Here is an 18,427-nt window from a genome sequence, read left to right as displayed (position 1 = left end):
TCAGTGAGAACTTTGAAGATGAAACGAGGCTGGGTCTTCCAACATGATCCAAAACACACCGCCCGGGCAACAAAGGAGTGGCTCCTTAAGAAGCATTTGAAAGTCCTGGAGTGGCCTAGCCAGTCTCCAGACCTCAACCCCATAGAAAATCTGTGGCGGGAGTTGAAAGTCCGTGTTGCTCGGCGACAGCCCCAAAGCATCACTGCTCTCGAGAAGATCTGCATGGAGGAATGGGCCAAAATACCAGCTACTGTGTGTGCAAACCTGGTAAAGACCTATAGTAAACGTTTGACCTCTGTTATTGCCAACAAAGGTTATGTTACAAAGTATTGAGTTGTATTTTTGTTATTGACCAAATACTTATTTTCCACCCTGATTTACGAATAAATTCTTTACAAATCCTACCATGTGGATTCATGGATTTTTTTTTTTCACATTCTGTCTCTCACAGTTGAAGTGTACCTCTGGTGCAAATTACTGACCTCTGTCATCATTTTAGGTGGGGAACTTGCACAATCGGTGGCTGACTAAATACTTTTTTGCCCCACTGTAAGTATTTAGTCATAACAAAAATACAACTCAATACTTTGTAACATAACCTTTGTTGGCAATAACAGAGGTCAAACGTTTACTATAGGTCTTTACCAGGTTTGCACACACAGTAGCTGGTATTTTGGCCCATTCCTCCATGCAGATCTTCTCGAGAGCAGTGATGTTTTGGGGCTGTCGCCGAGCAACACGGACTTTCAACTCCCGCCACAGATTTTCTATGGGGTTGAGGTCTGGGGACTGGCTAGGCCACTCCAGGACTTTCAAATGCTTCTTACGGAGCCACTCCTTTGTTGCCCGGGCGGTGTGTTTTGGATCATTGTCATGTTGGAAGACCCAGCCTCGTTTCATCTTCAAAGTTCTCACTGATGGAAGGAGGTTTTGGCTCAAAATCTCACGATACATGGCCCCATTCATTCTGTCCTTAACACGGTTCAGTCGTCCTGTCCCCTTGGCAGAAAAACAGCCCCATAGCATGATGTTTCCACCCCCATGCTACACAGTAGGTATGGTGTTCTTGGGATGCAACTCAGTATTCTTCTTCCTCCAAACACGACGAGTTGAGTTTATACCAAAAAGTTCTACTTTGGTTTCATCTGACCACATGACATTCTCCCAATCCTCTGCTGTATCATCCATGTGCTCTCTGGCAAACTTCAGACGGGCCTGGACATGCACTGGCTTCAGCAGCGGAACACGTCTGGCACTGCGGGATTTGATTCCCTGCCGTTGTAGTGTGTTACTGATGGTGACCTTTGTTACTTTGGTCCCAGCTCTCTGCAGGTCATTCACCAGGTCCCCCCGTGTGGTTCTGGGATCTTTGCTCACCGTTCTCATGATCCTTTTGACCCCACGGGATGAGATCTTGCGTGGAGCCCCAGATCGAGGGAGATTATCAGTGGTCTTGTATGTCTTCCATTTTCTGATGATTGCTCCCACAGTTGATTTTTTCACACCAAGCTGCTTGCCTATTGTAGATTCACTCTTCCCAGTCTGGTGCAGGTCTACAATACTTTTCCTGGTGTCCTTCGAAAGCTCTTTGGTCTTGGCCATGGCGGCGTTTGGAGTCTGACTGTTTGAGGCTGTGGACAGGTGTCTTTTATACAGATGGTGAGTTCAAACAGGTGCCATTCATACAGGTAACGAGTGGGGGACAGAAAAGCTTCTTACAGAAGACGTTACAGGTCTTTGAGAGCCAGAGATTTTCCTTGTTTGAGGTGACCAAATACTTATTTTCCACCCTAATTTACGAATAAATTCTTTACAAATCCTACCATGTGAATTCATGGATTTTTTTTTCACATTCTGTCTCTCATAGTTGAAGTGTACCTCTGGTGCAAATTACTGACCTCTGTCATCATTTTAAGTGGGGGAACTTGCACAATCGCTGGCTGACTAAATACTTTTTTGCCCCACTGTATGAGAGGAGATGGCTCTAAAAACAGAAACCCAAATAAATCAGTGCTTCAAATGACAGAAAACGCACAGAAACACAAAGAGAACTGAAAGAAATGGTTGCTACACAAAGGGGAAAAAAATCAATGCATTTCAGCAGTTTATACAAGCCTGCCATTTGGGATCTATAGGTTATGACTGTCAAATGTGAAACAATATCAAACAACAGGCCTCGTAGGTTTATTTTGTACTACAGTTTCGAAATGACTGAAAAGCCTGATTGAAAAAGCCTGTGGGGAAAAAAAGCTGTTGTGAAATTACATTGCACAAGAAAATCAATACAAAAAAGGATGGGTATAATAATCAAAAGCCTTTACAAGTTCGACCAGTGTCCTCTCAGTCGCACCTTCTGAGCCACAGCCTCGTAGCTGCGGTGACCTTTTAAGCCGTTTATGCCTGTGCATAGATATTGGCATTAACATCGTCCCGCTTAAATGAAAAGTGCTTGCTAAGCCAACAACTGCGCTCAGTGAACTGTGCGCCTTGGAGGTGAATTATATCATGCTGGATTACCCTTACCTTAATTTATCTTTGCCAGCTTTGTATCTGGAGACTCTGGCCATCAACAAGGGCAGGGAGACGGCATCCAGCCAGCGCTTCTCATACTTTGGTTCATTAGCTGAGGGCGAAGGGGGTGATGGAGCCTGCGTGGAATACATGAACGATGCGTGAGCTTTCTGCTTCTGTTGACCAAATTCTTTTGATTACTGATGGATGATACACAAGCACCATTTACATGCAAAAGAATTCCCTTCTCAACCAGGGCTAATCAGCTATTTTTGTCTGAAGTTCTCACTGTCTGCTTACGCCAAGCATGTCTGAACTTCGATATACTGAAGTTACAGACTCCAGCTGTTTTCTTAAAAAACATACAAATAGCAACAGTTTTTCTTTCCAAATCAAACCCAATTATTCAATGTAAGTGGTGCAAGTATATCTGGTGCCCCAGATATTAACAGAAATCTCCTCTGTAATCAGGGAAATCACCTCCTGTTGCAGTTAACATGATGAAAATAATCAATAACTTGTGTATAGACTCTACATGTAAACTACGTGCACAGTGAGTAAGTTTAGAATAACTGTACTGAAACTAAAAAAATCACTCAGCAGAACCTAAAAATGTCCATATTTTGCTAATGGAGTAAATATTGCACTCTCACTTCTGTAATGAAACCACGTTCTGACTTCAGCACGCATCATAAATCCTTCCCTTCAGTTCTGAAACTGAATAAATCAGTTAGAAAAACCTTTCATTTATTTCAAAATATTCACTTTGAAATTGTTTTGTTATGAGTATAGCAATTGTGTTTGTGGTCAATGATTTTGTGGAATACTAAGCAGGTGTTGGCATCAATTTAAAGAGAACAGGACCCTCCACAGTGTTTGTATAGGCCCAACAGATAAGTGGAAGACGGCAAACTATTTTTAACTTGCTGCTTTTCTTTGGCATTTAGCACGATTAAACCACATGATGTAATCAGGCTTGGTTAAGTTCTTGCTGACTGGATTCTGGACTTTCTAACAGGCCACACAGGTGAGAGTATAAATACTCATGTTTGGTCTCTTCGGTGCCTGGAGAGGAAATGACAAGTTAAAAAAAAGTTTCTCTTCAGTTACAAGGAAAGCAACAAACTTTGTGCACTCAGACCTTGATTCAGAGAGACCACAGCATTACAGGAAACTAACAAAGAGTGCCTTGTAGTTGGGTTTTAAAAAAAGTTTGTAACTAAACCAAAAACTGTTCCTGGAAAAGAATCTTTGTCCAATTGTATTGGTCTGCAGCAGAGCATGACTCCAGACAACAAAGGAACATGGCACAGTCTGATAAAACTAAACAAACCAGGTATAAAATCTGAAGAGTTAAAGCTTCATTTCGTTTAGGAACAGAGCAAACAGGACAAACAGACATTCTACCAATCAGGCTACATACAAAGTTTAGATAAATCAGGTAACAGCCATTCTTTGGTGTCTAAAAAGAAGCTGGAGTAGATTAAGTATGTTTCTATTATCATCTTATTAGCATTCACCTGGGAAACGGTTAGTCTTCCCAGTGTGCCCAGATAAATACTGATTACAGCTGTGTTAATGGAAATGTGCAGCATCGTTTACAAGAGAGAGAAGTTACAAAAACGTCACCTCACTCACACATACTCAAAAACACAAGTGGATCTGCAGAAAATGGTCACATATCAAAGAAAAACGTCCTGTTGACATTGATTAATGACAGAATGAAATTAGTTCTTATAAAAATGTTGAGGTGTTAGGGAGTAATTTCAGGGGAAATACACTTGCCATTTAAATTGATAGGTTTCAGTCTCTCAGCTCTCTTTAATGGATTTTTTGGATACAAGCCTCTGGCAAATACAGAAGTGCATTTAGATATTCATAGGCAAAATTAGGCAAATAAAACTAAAATTGCTGTTTAAAAACTGCCTGGTGTATAACAATAATACAATGTGTTAATATGAAAAGGAAATGTGTGTTATGGATACGTGTTGATGGTGGCATTTAACGTGGCATTAGGCGAGTCTTCAAATTACTTTATAATGGACTCCAGAGCAATTCAGCATTACCATAATGGTCAGTGCAGCTCGCTCTGAATTAGTCTGTTCAGAAGAGGAACGAGCATGAAATGTGTATTCAAAATAGTTGTGCTTAAGTTTTCTATATGACGAAAGTTTAAGGAAAAACGATGATGGCTGATTGCTGTATACCGCATACCTTTGAAGCATTATACCTATAACGAAATGCACTCCTCAGCTATGTTACTGGGTGGTGCGGTTTCACCATCACCACCAGCAGCCTGAGCTGTTCGTACAAGCCAGGATGGATCCATGCTTTCATATTGTGTATATAGTTTACTCAAAATTCTGACCCCACCATCTGTATTTTGTAACAGAAATCAAGGCTCATCAGACCAAACAACATTTTTCCAGTATGCTGTTGAATTATGTCAATTTTTAGCCTCCGTTTCTTGTTCTTAGCTAACAGCAGTGGCGCCTGGTGTTATCTTCTGTAGCCCACGAGCTTCAAGGTTAAAGGTTCTGGTTCTTTAGAGAAGCTCTTCTGCATACGCGTTGTAACAAGTGATGTCCTTTCAGCTTGAAGCAGTCTTGCCCATCTCGTCAGACCTCTGACAAGGCATTTTCTCTCAGAACGGCTGGAGCCTATCCCAGCCAAGAGGCTGATATCAAGTCTATGTATTAAGTATAGCTGAGTGGCAGGGTACACCCTAGACCCACACCCTAGGCCAGTCTGTCACAGGCCTAACACAGGGCACGCACATTCATACTTAGGGGCAATTTAAGATCACCAACTTTCATATTTTAAAATCTTAATAAAGTCTGGGGAGTTTTAAGGAAATGTATTTCCCATTAACAGTTAAAAATCAATACAGATGAAAAAGCCAAACAACCCTTAACTGGAGGAAGAAACTAACAATGTTTGTGGGAGTTTGTCCATACAAAAGCTTGCAAGGAATCTAGCAACTGAACACCAATTCCTGTCATGAATATAGAACCATTGATATATAGTGACTATGTCAAATAAAACATATGATCTTTATTTTTAAATGCGGGCAGTGTTACAAATTCTGACAAGCAACTCGCCAATAAGATGGGAGGAGTCAGGAGGAATAGAAGAGAAGACTGTTTGTGTGCTGTTGGCATGGAGATCTGCATTTCCCAGAACAAAAGTGGTTCAGTAGAGATCCCTGTGGTACATCAGTATTAACGTACACAATTCTTTGTGTTCTTTGTCTCAATTTTTGGTAACAATGTCACCATTCACAGTGCAGTGTGACGTTAGATCATTGAAGAACTCATTGGCTATACTGATCAGTGCAGTTTCAAGCCATCTTTTCAACAGTTCTTCTGGGGTTGTCTGAAGTATAGTCTAGATTTTGTAACAATTTAGGAATATTAATCTTATGCAAACACTTATGACAAAATTGCTGAAGCAAATGTTTCCTACTGTTTTTAATTTTGGTCTATCATTACTATTGGTATCCAAGTAAGAATCGTGCTTTTGCAGCAAAAAAACCACCAGACTGTAACATAATTAAAATCAGAATCAGAATCAGAATACTTTATTGATCCCTGGGGGAAATTATTTTTTGTTACAGTGCTCCATTTTAAACCAACATTAATACAAGACAGACAATACGCTAACTAAGAATAGTACAATATATACATATATATACATACATACATAAGTCACTTATAAATAAATAGTTGGAAAAGAAACATGTGTAGTTGTAGCAGCAAACAGTGTGTTAAGTGGATGCGTTGTACAGGGAGATGGCCACAGGCAGGAATGATTTCCTGTGTCGTTCAGTGGTGCTTTTCGGTAATCTCAGTCTCTCACTGAACGAGCTCCTGTGACTGACCAACATGTCATGGAGTGGGTGGGAGGTGTTATCCAACATTGTCTTTATCTTGGACAGCATCCGCCTCTCCGACACCACCTTGAGGGAGTCCAGCTCCATCCCCACAACATTGCTGGCCTTACGGATCAGTTTATTAAGTCTGTTGGCATCTGCGACCCTCAGCCTGCTCCCCCAGCATGCAACAGCATAGAGGATCGCACTGGCCACAACAGACTCATAGAAAATCCTCAGCATTTTCTGGCAGATGTTGAAGGACCTCAGTCGCCTCAAAAAATAGAGACGACTCTGGCCCTTCCTGTAAAGTGCTGTGGTGTTTTTAGCCCAGTCCAGTTTATTGTCAATGTGTACTCCAAGGTATTTATAGTCCTCCACAATGTCAACACTGACCCCCTGGATTGAAACAGGGGTCAAGTGTTTCCTGGTCTTCCTGAAGTCCACGATCAGTTCCTTGGTCTTTGCCACGTTGAGCTGCAGATGATTCTGCTCACACCACGTGACAAAGGAGTCGACCACAGCCCGGTACTCTGTCTCATCATCCCTGCTGATGCATCCAACCACCGCAGAGTCATCAGAAAACTTCTGAAGATGGCAGGTCTCTGTGCAGTGGCTGAAGTCTGTGGTGTAGAGGGTGAAGAGGAAGGGGGAGAGGACAGTCCCCTGTGGTGCCCCTGTGTTGCTAATCACCTTGTCAGACACACACTGTGGGAGACGTACATATTGTGGTCTTCCTGTCAGGTAATCAACAATCCAGGACACCAGAGAAGCATCCACCTGCATCGCTGCTAACTTATCACCCAGGAGGGTCGGCCTGATGGTGCCTCAAATTGTTTCAGAATTTCAAGTTCTAATGGAGCTTCTGACTGATCTGCTGCACCAACAGTCATTTATTCTAAATAGTCCTGCAGCAAAAAATGTTGACAAAAGCTTTGACAGTTGGAAGTATGCCACATTTAAATGCAAATCACACTATACTTAATGTGTAATCCATCTGTTCTTCATTATCTAAAGAGTTACAAGCTTGAGGATCAACTGAGTGAAGCAGAGTGAACATCAAACAGTGAATCGTTCCTGAAGCCAAAGATTATCCGTCAGCACAAAATCCCAAAACTCCAAAAAATAATCTGATGTAGTCCCACTTTATCATTGCATGCACAGTAAAGGAAGGCTTGTGTTCACAATGCGAGAAACCAAATCGCCTACCTGCCTTCCTCTGACTTTGAAATGGCTGAAGATGGAGCATTTAAATAGCCGCTAGGTGGACTGCAGTCGAGAGTGAACGGCAGAGGAAAAAATGCCCACCTTTGCACATTGAGACACATCATTGCTGAACTGCAACATGTCGCATGCAGACCCCTGTCAGCTCGCCACCAGTAATAGCAACATTTCTAAAGAAATTATCATCCTCTGCTCCAATTATGTCAACCCCGAACAACATGTTACTTAACTCTCAAGTGGAGCTCTGCAGAGAGTAGATGAGGTGGTAGGAAATGGAAAACTATCAGGCTGTCAGAATGGATTACACTGACAAAGCACCTGCCTCTTCTGTGGAGCTGGAACAGAACCTAAAGCCACAGCCAGTCATTCCATCACGGATACTGATATTTGAGAAGTGTCATGAACTGAGAATAATTATTGGAAAGGCTAGTGAGGACAAAGCTCAGTAAATTTAAGAGGACATTACTAAAATATATAGGCACAGCTCTCTCCTTTCAGCTTAAAATATATTATCAGCATTTTAGTACAGAAAAATATTTTATGTACAGCAATGTAGGGCGCAAAAATCAGCAAATTATCCTGAAGGAGTCTTGACTGTCTAAACCATACTTCTACTAAAACAATGAATAAAAAAAAGAGGAAGGAGAAGGGTGCTGCAGTGATTTCTGTGTGGAGTTTGCATGTTCTCCCTGTGTGTGGCTTTTTCCAACCAGTAGGTTTTACTGGTAATGATTTTTTTGGTAGCTCTCTAGGCTTATTCTGCAACATATCCCAGCTGCCATAGGATGAGAGGCGGGGTACACCCTGGAGAGCTCACCAGCCCATCGCAGCGCTAACACATAGATGCTAACACTTATGGGCAATTTAGAACACTAATTGTGCAATTCTAATGAGGATGAATGGCATTATTTGGTATGACCAACTATATTCAGACTGTATTTTTCTGTGTTCATAAGTCCATCAATTTTGACGAGAGCCCCAAAATCACTACCTGACATGTAGCTAAAAATAATGACAGAGTGTCCACTGTGTTTTACAGATGTTTGTAGACACCATCTGTTGTAACTCTCTGACTATTTGAATGAATAAATTTAAAACTCAGATTCACCAGTCCCTAAAAAATCCTTTTTGCCACTGATTTTCACTTCAGTTCTTGTGTAAACTGCGATACCTCAGCCTTTCCTCTGTATTCTTTCAGGCTTAACCTTTTAAAGCCAAGCATATCATATTTGATACATGGGTTTTTGTGAGTTTCTCAGACTTAAAAACTACAATGAATGGCACAATACATTTTTAATGAGCACAAAATATTACTACTCCTGCAGATCTACTGGACAAACTTCTTCAGGTCCTCAAGGACACACGCGATCCTTAGAAATGCCAAGTTTTTGGCCAATAGCTTTTTGGGATTGACCTTGTTGGTGCAGAAATAATAATTTATGCCTTTCAGGCCATTATCTTTAGCACTTTTCATAGATTGAATTAAAGAAGTGGTAACAAACTGTTTTACTGACAGGTCGGTAATAACTCAGCGCCTGAAGATAAAATTTAAAGGTGGTTTTTTGCCAAGTTCTCCATCATTCAGAGACAAACTACTGATTTGTCCCCTGAGTTGGGTGGCTTTTTTCAGCTTGAATGATTAATAGTTCAGTGGTAAGTTGCTTAACAAACCACATTGCTCTGGAAATTGTAAGGTACAAGGACTGGACTATAAATGTGTGTAAAAGCAGTCAATGACCAAAGACAGTTCTTCAGAAATCCTGGAGAACTATTGCTTAAGATCATTTAATAAAATACTGGTGGCCACCAGTGCTACCCCTCAGTCTCTGAGTAGATGCACAAAGTCTCAATTTGATAATCCTACATCACCTCATTCAAGTTATCCAATTAACTGACAAAACTGGTTGTCCATGCTGGCCGGCTGAGGGGTAATATATAAATAAAGAAACGATGAGTGGGATTTCATAAAGCAAGTAAAATTAGTCTCAAAATAATCTAAGAGCTGATTTTACTCAGTCTGATGGACTGATGGAGAATTGGCTGAACCACCAACCATAAAACAGAGCAATCCTAGAAAATGTAGCTTAAGGTATTATTATTATGTGCATCAGTGACTCAGCACTGCTGCACAATGCTGGAAGCAAGGCACTGAAAAAAAGTCTTGTAAATCAGTTTCAGCTGAAGCCAAATTATGTAGTTTTTTAAAAAAAAATTAAAAGGTAAGTTTTTGTTGTTAAAACAAATAATGGACTCGTACGTGACATCGTTCCACAAGGAGAATGAGCTGGTGTTCATCATTGCCACGTATTATTGCAATTCCTCTGTAAGGAATTTGTTTGTGTACCAACTTTCCCTCAACTTGGCTTCACGATTTTAACTTTTCCCACATTTCCAGGCTGAGTTTTGACAGTGAATTCAGCAGAATGCAGCCATTTAATGTAAGAGTAAAGAGCAATATGAACTCAAATAAAGGCAATGTCTTTTCTGACAAGAAAATAGGAGCAGCATGCTCCTCACCCCACCGTGCCCCTGGTGGCTGCACAGGATTTGGGTTTATTGGGGGTGCTGTCAGTGAAGAAATTGCAGTCTCTAACTCTCGCCACCATTTCTCCCTGTGTGATTGTTGAGTGTTAATGAAAAATGTGAGTCTAGATAAAAGTCCTCTCTCACAACTGGGGAACTCAAAAGCATTTCCTGTTAGTGCTTTGGAATGTTTATGTGACAAAATATCAATTTTGTTGGAAAATTGTCCCCTTTTGAAACAACATATGGTGACGGTGCTCATACCTTTTTCTTACTATCGAAAGGTCTAAGACTGCTCTTTCGTTGATGGATGTCATCAAGGTTGTCATAATAAAGGAAAATAAAATACACACTCTTAGCTTGGCCATGACATTGGACAGAAACATGATGTGGAATGTAAAATTAATGTCCCAGTGGTGGGTTAGACCGTTTTTGTGCCCATGCTACGAACACTTTTTTCCACAATAGCATTGCTCTGAAATTGATGCATCTTTTCTATAACTTCTGTAGGCCCCCTCGATTGCTTTTTTTCTCCAATTCATTTTGGAGAACAAGATTAGAAATTAGTATATGAGGGAGTCGGCTCAAGTCAAAGACATAGTTAGGCAAGGTTGAGGGTTTGGGACACGTGCAGCAGAAGGCTAGTGGATATAATGGACAAACGATGCGGAATATGGAGCCGTGAGTCAGGAGGTAAAAAGGAAGATGACAGAGTTCCTGGATGTAACGAAGGAGGACATGCAGATGGGGTGGTGTGACAAAAGAGGTTGCTAGGAATAGGGTGAGACGGAGGCACCCTGAAAAAAACGATGAAATCTATATGGGGATTTGACTAAATAAGTCTAGTATGCACTTTCAGCTCAGTTTTGTTGTCCACCTCCTGTAAACAGAAATACCTGAACCTTTAGCAGCTTTAGTCAGTGGTCTGTTTTGTAAAGTCTAAGCAGAACTGAGAGAGGTTAAAATGTCATGTAAACCACATGACAGAGTGTGCATTTGCTTTGTAGTGTAGTTCATCTGAGGCCGACCTCATGCTTAAAGAACATTTCCTTTACAAACCATTTCATATGATGCTACTGAGTTAATTAATTTTCCCCCCAAAAAGAAAATCAAATGACATTGCATGCCATTAAGTTATGTGCTGCCCTACTTTTCCTTAAATCTCTATCTTGAGGCTTCCTATCATTATTCTGTGAACATGAAAGTGAAATCATGCCTTGTACTGCACTAAAAAATCTGAAACACAACACACAATTAGGCCTACTCAAAGAACAAAAACAATCACTCACATAACAGTCCTCTGTGAGGCAAGCACAATCTCCGTTGACGTGACCAAAAACACTCCAGAGGCCCTCTTTTTTCCATTTTGTATTTTTGCAGCTTTTAAAAATGTTATTTCTGTTCTCGGGAAACTGCTCATGTTGCCAGACAGGTTTACAACTAAACATTTTTATGTAAAGACCCTTTATACAGAGCCAGCTGATCTGTTACAGATTTGTACCAGAATTATTTTTGCATAGGCAGGTATGTGTCAGGGTTTTCTGTGCAAATAGTAAGATCGTCCACAGACCGTCCAGAGACGTGGGCTTCTCCAGCACCTGCTAGAGTTTTGAATGGAAACACTTTAAATCTATGAAAGCTTAAAATGACCACCTGCTGTCCTTCATGATTACTCTGAATAATGCATATGAAATGACAAGCCAGACTGTTTTAAAGCGACCCTTTCCATTATTAATGAATGTATTAATATGGAATTATCTGAGGATTTAGCTTAAAACCAAAATATTATCTTTAGGTAAATAGTTTTGTTTATCCAGGAGAACTCTAAAACACTTTCTCTTTGATGCACTGATGCACACATGTTTTTGGTAGCCGGTGTTGTCAGTGAAGGTAATGAGCAAACTGCATCACGCTGTCCTCTGGTAAGACTGAAGTATCCCCTCTGTGAAGTCAGCTGCTTCTACACTGAAACGTCTCCCAATCCGGCATCCCAGCAGTACACTGTAATCACAGCCATTACCACTGAAGACCAAGAAAGCTCAATGAGCGAATAACAGCTTTGTAGAATGACAGACCTAAATGAATGACTTGGGTCTGTTTTCTTTTTGACCCTTCCTACCCTGTGATGGCAGATTGATTCATCTGCTTCATGAACTCAAACAGGCTCTGTTGCTATTGTGGGCAGAGTCACACTCTGATTCTGCAGCTGTGAAATAAAAATTACACTTTGTTATTTTGCCACAGAGCTATTAAAATAGAGCCACTTTTGATTTAACATAGCCTATGATTAAGCATAAAAATATATACACGGGCACAATATGTAGGGGTTAAAAAAAATGACCAAAACTAACGTGATATAATTTCACAATATTTTAAACTGCTAATACAACATTTGCCCCTAAAAATATGAAAACAAATAGGTTTTGGTGATTTTGCAGGTATTACTCTTAGGCTAAAACAATCTTGATCAGTGAAGCCAGTAAATCTTTGTTTTGACATGAATGTTGGAAGCAACAGCGAGACTCTAGCTGAGGTAATTAATTCTCCTCTCTCTGCCAGGGGCCAACTCTCAGATCTGGGACCTGCAGTCTGGAAAAAATAAAAAACACCATCCTAGCATATGTGTGCAGAGGATGTTATGGATTACTTCACATTTAATAACACATCAAAGTCAAAGGAGATTTGTATGAACAACAGCTGCCATGCTAGTGGTCAGCCCTGCTGAGCTACCTAGAGTGATAAATTCATAGTCGCTGAATGAAGCAGAGTTTCCTCCTGTTGCTGTTGTTGAAACAAAGCTTCCTAAAAAGCTGTTATTTTATAACTTTGAGTTTCAACCACAGGTTAAACTGGGATTTAAAAATCTGATACTCCAATAAAGCAACCAGTATATATATTTTTTCTTTCTAAAGAACAACTCCAATAGAGTTGTTCATCAGACTAATAATGACCCCTAACAGTTATAAAGGTAGTTATTTACTCATGTTTGCTCTGTCCAACTCTGCTCAGATTGAATGGATATGTTTGATTAATTTTCATTTCATTTTCATTTATTAGTCATAAGTGTCAACTTAACTGGCCAATTGCTTATATCGGTTGATATCATCATCCCAGCAGTATATCGGTCGGGCCCTCATTGAAGGAAGCTTCATGGTTTTAGAAAATCTCCTCCTGTGTCTGTTTTCTAATATCAGTGCCATTCTTCCCCTACTAGTTGTCCATTCTAGGCTCAACGGAGGCAGTTAATAGATCAAGTAACGGGTTGAGTACTCCAATAGTGAGACAAAAGGAAAGAAAATTAAAAGATCATTTCTCCATCCACTGGTAACTTGGATGGAGTTACCAGTGGATGGTAACTCCACTGCCGCTACTGTACTTCCATACTAATGCATTTTTTTCAGACTTTAATTCTATTTTATTTATATAACTCCAAATCACGACAACAGTCACTTTAAGGCACTTTATATTGTCAGATAAAGACCGTCCAATAATGCAAAGAAAACCCCAAAAATCAGATGAGCCCCTATGAGCGAGCACTTGGCGAATGTGGGAAGGAAAAACTCCCTTTTAACAGGAAACTTCCAGCACAACCAGGCTCAGGGCGGAGCCACAATCTAATGTAACTAGTTTGGGGTGAGGGGAAGGAAAAAGGACACTGTGGGAGAGAGCAAGGAATTAATAATAACACAAACAAATACAATCGTTCTGGTGTGATTTGTCTGCACTTTGTTAGACATTTTGCAAACCCTCAGATTTACTTTAAATTTAATTTATCTTAGATTTTTAAATATCAATATCGTGCACACTCTTCCCAAGCACCTCTTCAAACAGCTGTTTTCTTCAAAATGCCCTTTCCTCTAATATTCTGAGCCACAAATCTCCACTTCAGTAGCACTTACAAACTTTCCACTTGGATTCCTCTATGTAATCTAAAGCTTTACACCGAGGACTCGTTCATATATCATTCAGTGACTGATGGAATATTTTATTTCCAGAAACATAACAGAAATTGACTTCTCTGTCTGTTGACTGAATCTTCCGATTCATGGAAAAATAAAGAAGTCGTATCCAAAAGCTTCACTGTCAAAACCTGTAACTCTAACAAAATGAAACAAGAATTTAGAACCTGGATTTACCTCACAATATTCACAGGATGGCAGGGAAATGCACAAATATTGAGATTTAGATGCGTTATTTGCCCCCTGCTTAACAACATTTCTGAAAACCTCTATTGCAAAAATATTTTTAAAGTAATTAGTCGCCAAGAATTCATCATGATATGATTTAGTTGATATCTTTTTACCTTCTTGACCAGCAAAAGCCCACAAAAAAAAGAAAAAAGGAGTAGTGGAGGTTTAAATTCTAAGACTTAAAAAGCGTTTTCATTATACGCCTCCAAAGAGACATCAATGAAGGCTCCTCTAACCGCAAACAAGGACAGAAGTCTTTTATGAGGCTTCGTATTCATTAAAACTCCTGTTTCTCCTGCGCTTCATGAATGAATTTTAAAAAATGATTGCGTATCGAACACTTGCAAAGCTGAGATAACCTCTATAGCTGCTCACTGCTACTAACAACCTACACCTTTCTCATTGTTGTTATGTGCATGCACTTGGGTGATCTCACATAAATCCCAGCATCCCACGACCAGACCTTTGTAACTGGTCTAAATCAGCCACAGCGTGTGGGCGTACTGGGGTTTTGTTATTGCATGTGGGATTAACAAGCTCAGGTGTAATTTCTATCAAGGTTCCATTACTGTCGCATATTGAGAAACCGTTTCTCCATCAAATGAAAATGTTACATCCACAAGATGTTCATTTTTCTAATTGGAATAACAAGATGGCTCCGGCACACATTTATCTGTTCTCCATCGCTGGGTGTGATCCCGGCAACGTCTCGATGAGATGAAGAGTCTGATAGTCTAACAATGCAGATTTCCCTAATGTACACAAACAGAAGGAAGCAGGGAGGAGATGTCAATATTAGCAGTGCTAATAGTCTCAACTGCTACTAATGCTAATGGCCATAATGCCTCAGCGGTATAGAAAATTACAAGCTACACTCACTGGCCACTTTATTAGTTACACTGGGAATATCAGGTCGGACTCCTTTTTAACTTCAGAAAAGCTTTAATTCTTCATGCCGCTGTTCTGTAACACCCGAAAGGCGCTCTATTGGAGATCTGGTGACTATGGAGGCCATTTGAGTGCATTTGATAACTCACTGATATATTTAAGAAACTAGTTTCAGATGATGTGAACTTTATGACCTGTTGCGTTATCCAGCTGGGATCACCCATCAGAAGACTGGTACACTGTGAGAATAGTTAGCAGCATGGTCAACAATATTACTTCAGTGGGCTGTGGCGTTTAAATGATATCCAGATAGTACTAAGGAGCCCAAAGTGCCGCAAGAAATTTCCCCCCACACCATTACACCAATACCAGCCTGATAATGCAGGATGGGTCCATCCTTTCATGTTGCTTACTCCAAAATCTGACACTACCATCTGAATGTCGCAGCAAAAATTGAGACTCATCAGACCAGGCAGCATTTTTCCAGTCTTCTATTGCCCAATTTTGCTGAGCCCGTGTGAAATGGAGCCTCAGTTTCCTGCTCTCAGCTGGCATGTGTGGCAGCTTGTCTGACACCAATAACCGTCCCATGTCTAAAGTAAGCCAAAGTTGAAGGGATACCTCAAAAGAAGCACAGATCCAAAAGCACTCTCATCTTTCAAGTGTTAATCACCGCACTGCACATGACCCTACGCTGTGTTACTGCATCATTTCATGTTTGGCACTGATCACCACCTGCACTCATGTATATATCTTTCTACGTAGCACTCATAATTCTTATTCTCATGTATATATCTCATGTATATCTCATGCACATATCTTTCTTTCTACATAGCACTTTAATTCTTATTGTCTGCACTGAAGCACCGCAGCAATTTCCTAATGTTGTAAACCTCAACATCTGGCAATAAACCCATTCTGATTCTGATTCTGACTACTCTCAGATAATTCACTTTCTTTAGTGTTTTAAACCTGTAGCTTTACTTGAAAGAATCAGTTACCTGTAAGAAGCTGGTAAGACCCTGGCACTAAGCAGGAAAGAGATCAAACCCAAACCAATCACATTTTCATGTGCAACATCAAAAAGGTATTTCTTACTGTGTTGTTTCCATTTCCATTTAAATGTACACCACTGTCGAACAGCGGGGAGGATACTCGACTGTGATCTGGCCCCGGAGACCCTGAAACAAACAGCAGAATGATTCATGTTTACAAAAATCTTTTGAAGAATCACTGTTAAAGATTTAATCCAACTTCTCACCTTTTCTATCAATATTTGAATTCATCTGGAAACAAAGGCGAGTCATGAGTTGCACATAAACCTCAAACAGCATGTTCTAGCTCGTAGTCTTAAATTATAAGGGTTATTATTGACGTTATTCTGCTGCCCTGCCTTTAGCCATGCAGCATAGATCACAGGCAGAATCCAAAAAGACAAATGCTGCTCGTTGATATGATATTAGCTTGGCGTTGGAGGAACTGCCTTCTGATTCGGTCACACTCTGTAAAGTGTGGCAAGCAGCTCCTGGCCTTTCCTGCCTGTCATTTGTGCCATGGTACAACAAAGGCCGGCTTAGAGAGAATACAACTTGAACCTTTTCACTCTCAGACAACAAAAACCACAATTCACGGGGCCAAACAGCCTACAGCTAAAAACCTGAGCATCTCTGCACTGCAGCCTTCCCATGAATGTTAACACACCCGCACGATACAAAGGTTGGATTTCTCAAAGCGCTCACACTTTGATTTCCGGAGAATGTGGCGATTTATCGAGCTATAAATATTCATGCGTGCCTGTTAGTATTAATTATTTTTCTACATCTGTGTGCTCTTCGTAATTAGATAAATTGTACAAAGTGATTGTTGTGTTTACTGTGGGGACTGAAATCATTTGTATTGCATGGGGTTCATTCATTCATTTTGCTTACAGCTAATTCATAGCAGAACAATTATTAGCGGCTCAGCAGTCTGAGTGTTCGCTGCAAACACAAAACTGTCAACATCTAAAGGCCCAGATGTAATGCAGGAAGTTACAGACTGTGACATTGATGCATTAGCTGTGTTTACTACAGTTAAAGAACTTTATTTGTAAGAGTTAGGAGATAAAATCAGTACCAGTTTCTTATCCTTCCTTTAAAACGGACCAAGAGCTTAGGTAGGTTTAGCCTAATTTAGGATTAAAAGATAAATCACAAAAATCTGACCGTCAAAGGATATAGTAGGTCAGGGGTGTCCAGTCCTCGAGAGCTACTGTCCTGCAGCTTTTACATGTATCCCTACACCAACACAGCTGAATCAAATGGTTGGATTACCTCTTCAGCGTGCCATCAAGTCTGGCAAAGGCATGATAGCAAGCCATTAATCTGCAGGACAGTAGCTCTCGAGGACTGGAGTTGGGCACACCTGTAGTAGGTCATCCGGCTCATGATCTATCACAGTTTAGATCAGGGGTTTCGAACTCCAGACCTCGAGGGCCGTTGTCCTGCAGGTTTTAGATATCACCCTGATTCAACACACCTGAACCAAGTCATTAGTTCATTACCAGGCCTCTGGAGAACTTCAAGACATGTTGAGGAGGCAATTTAGCCATTTAAATCAGCTGTGTTGGAACAAGGATGCATCTAAAACCTGCAGGACAGCGGCCCTCGAGGCTTGGAGTTCGAGACTCCTTGTTTAAATTTTATTGACCATAAAACAACAAATGTGACCTCAACCTTGAGCACAGATTGGACGAGTAGAGATTTCTGTGAACTGTAAACAGATGGCATGAGCTCATCAGTCCTTCAACTAGATGATCTGCATCTCAAAACCACCGACGACCATCTGATTTGTATTAGTTTTTTTAAATTATCTGCATTTGTAAACACACCTGAAACCCCCAACAATAAGTCAGCAGAGCTGATTGAAACAGCTAGCCTGAATTTGCCTAAAGATCAGAAAATCCAACTACCGGCAACAACGGTATAAAGTGCTTTAACACGTAATATATACAGCAAACAGAAACAGCTGTTTGTCTGGCGTATAAAGCCTGCAGAGTGGCATCAATCTTTTTATCCAATTCTGGGGAAGAAAGAGAATTAGCATATGCCCTAAAATATCACTACCTTTTTTTTAAGAAAGTGAGAGTAAAAACATGAGCAGCAGTATTTGAATTTTAAATGTGATGGCAGTTGGTGGGTTGTTTACTTGTTGTGAAAACTGAAGTGAAACTGTCAATGGG

At 40.5% G+C, this 18,427-nt stretch overlaps 1 protein-coding gene across 3 annotated transcripts in view; it reads right to left on the bottom strand.

Annotated features, from left to right (window-relative positions):
• Positions 1–18,427, bottom strand: part of sntg2 (syntrophin, gamma 2) — a 105,244-nt gene that overhangs the window by 48,767 nt on the left and 38,050 nt on the right. For 2 of the 3 annotated variants that reach the window (XM_082516160.1, XM_082516159.1), the window contains exons 8-9: positions 16,306–16,388; positions 2,524–2,648 (exon numbers count right to left, since the gene is read on the bottom strand). In XM_082516160.1, the coding sequence (XP_082372286.1) occupies positions 2,524–2,648; positions 16,306–16,388 (208 nt within the window). The remainder of the gene's footprint in view (positions 1–2,523; positions 2,649–16,305; positions 16,389–18,427) is intronic. The other variant, XM_082516161.1, reaches the window with a different exon arrangement.

This window comes from Aulonocara stuartgranti (genome assembly GCF_965226115.1).
Source record: "Aulonocara stuartgranti genome assembly, chromosome: 19".
Taxonomy (NCBI): Eukaryota; Metazoa; Chordata; class Actinopteri; order Cichliformes; family Cichlidae; genus Aulonocara; species Aulonocara stuartgranti.
This window is presented reverse-complemented; position numbering and strand designations above follow the sequence as displayed.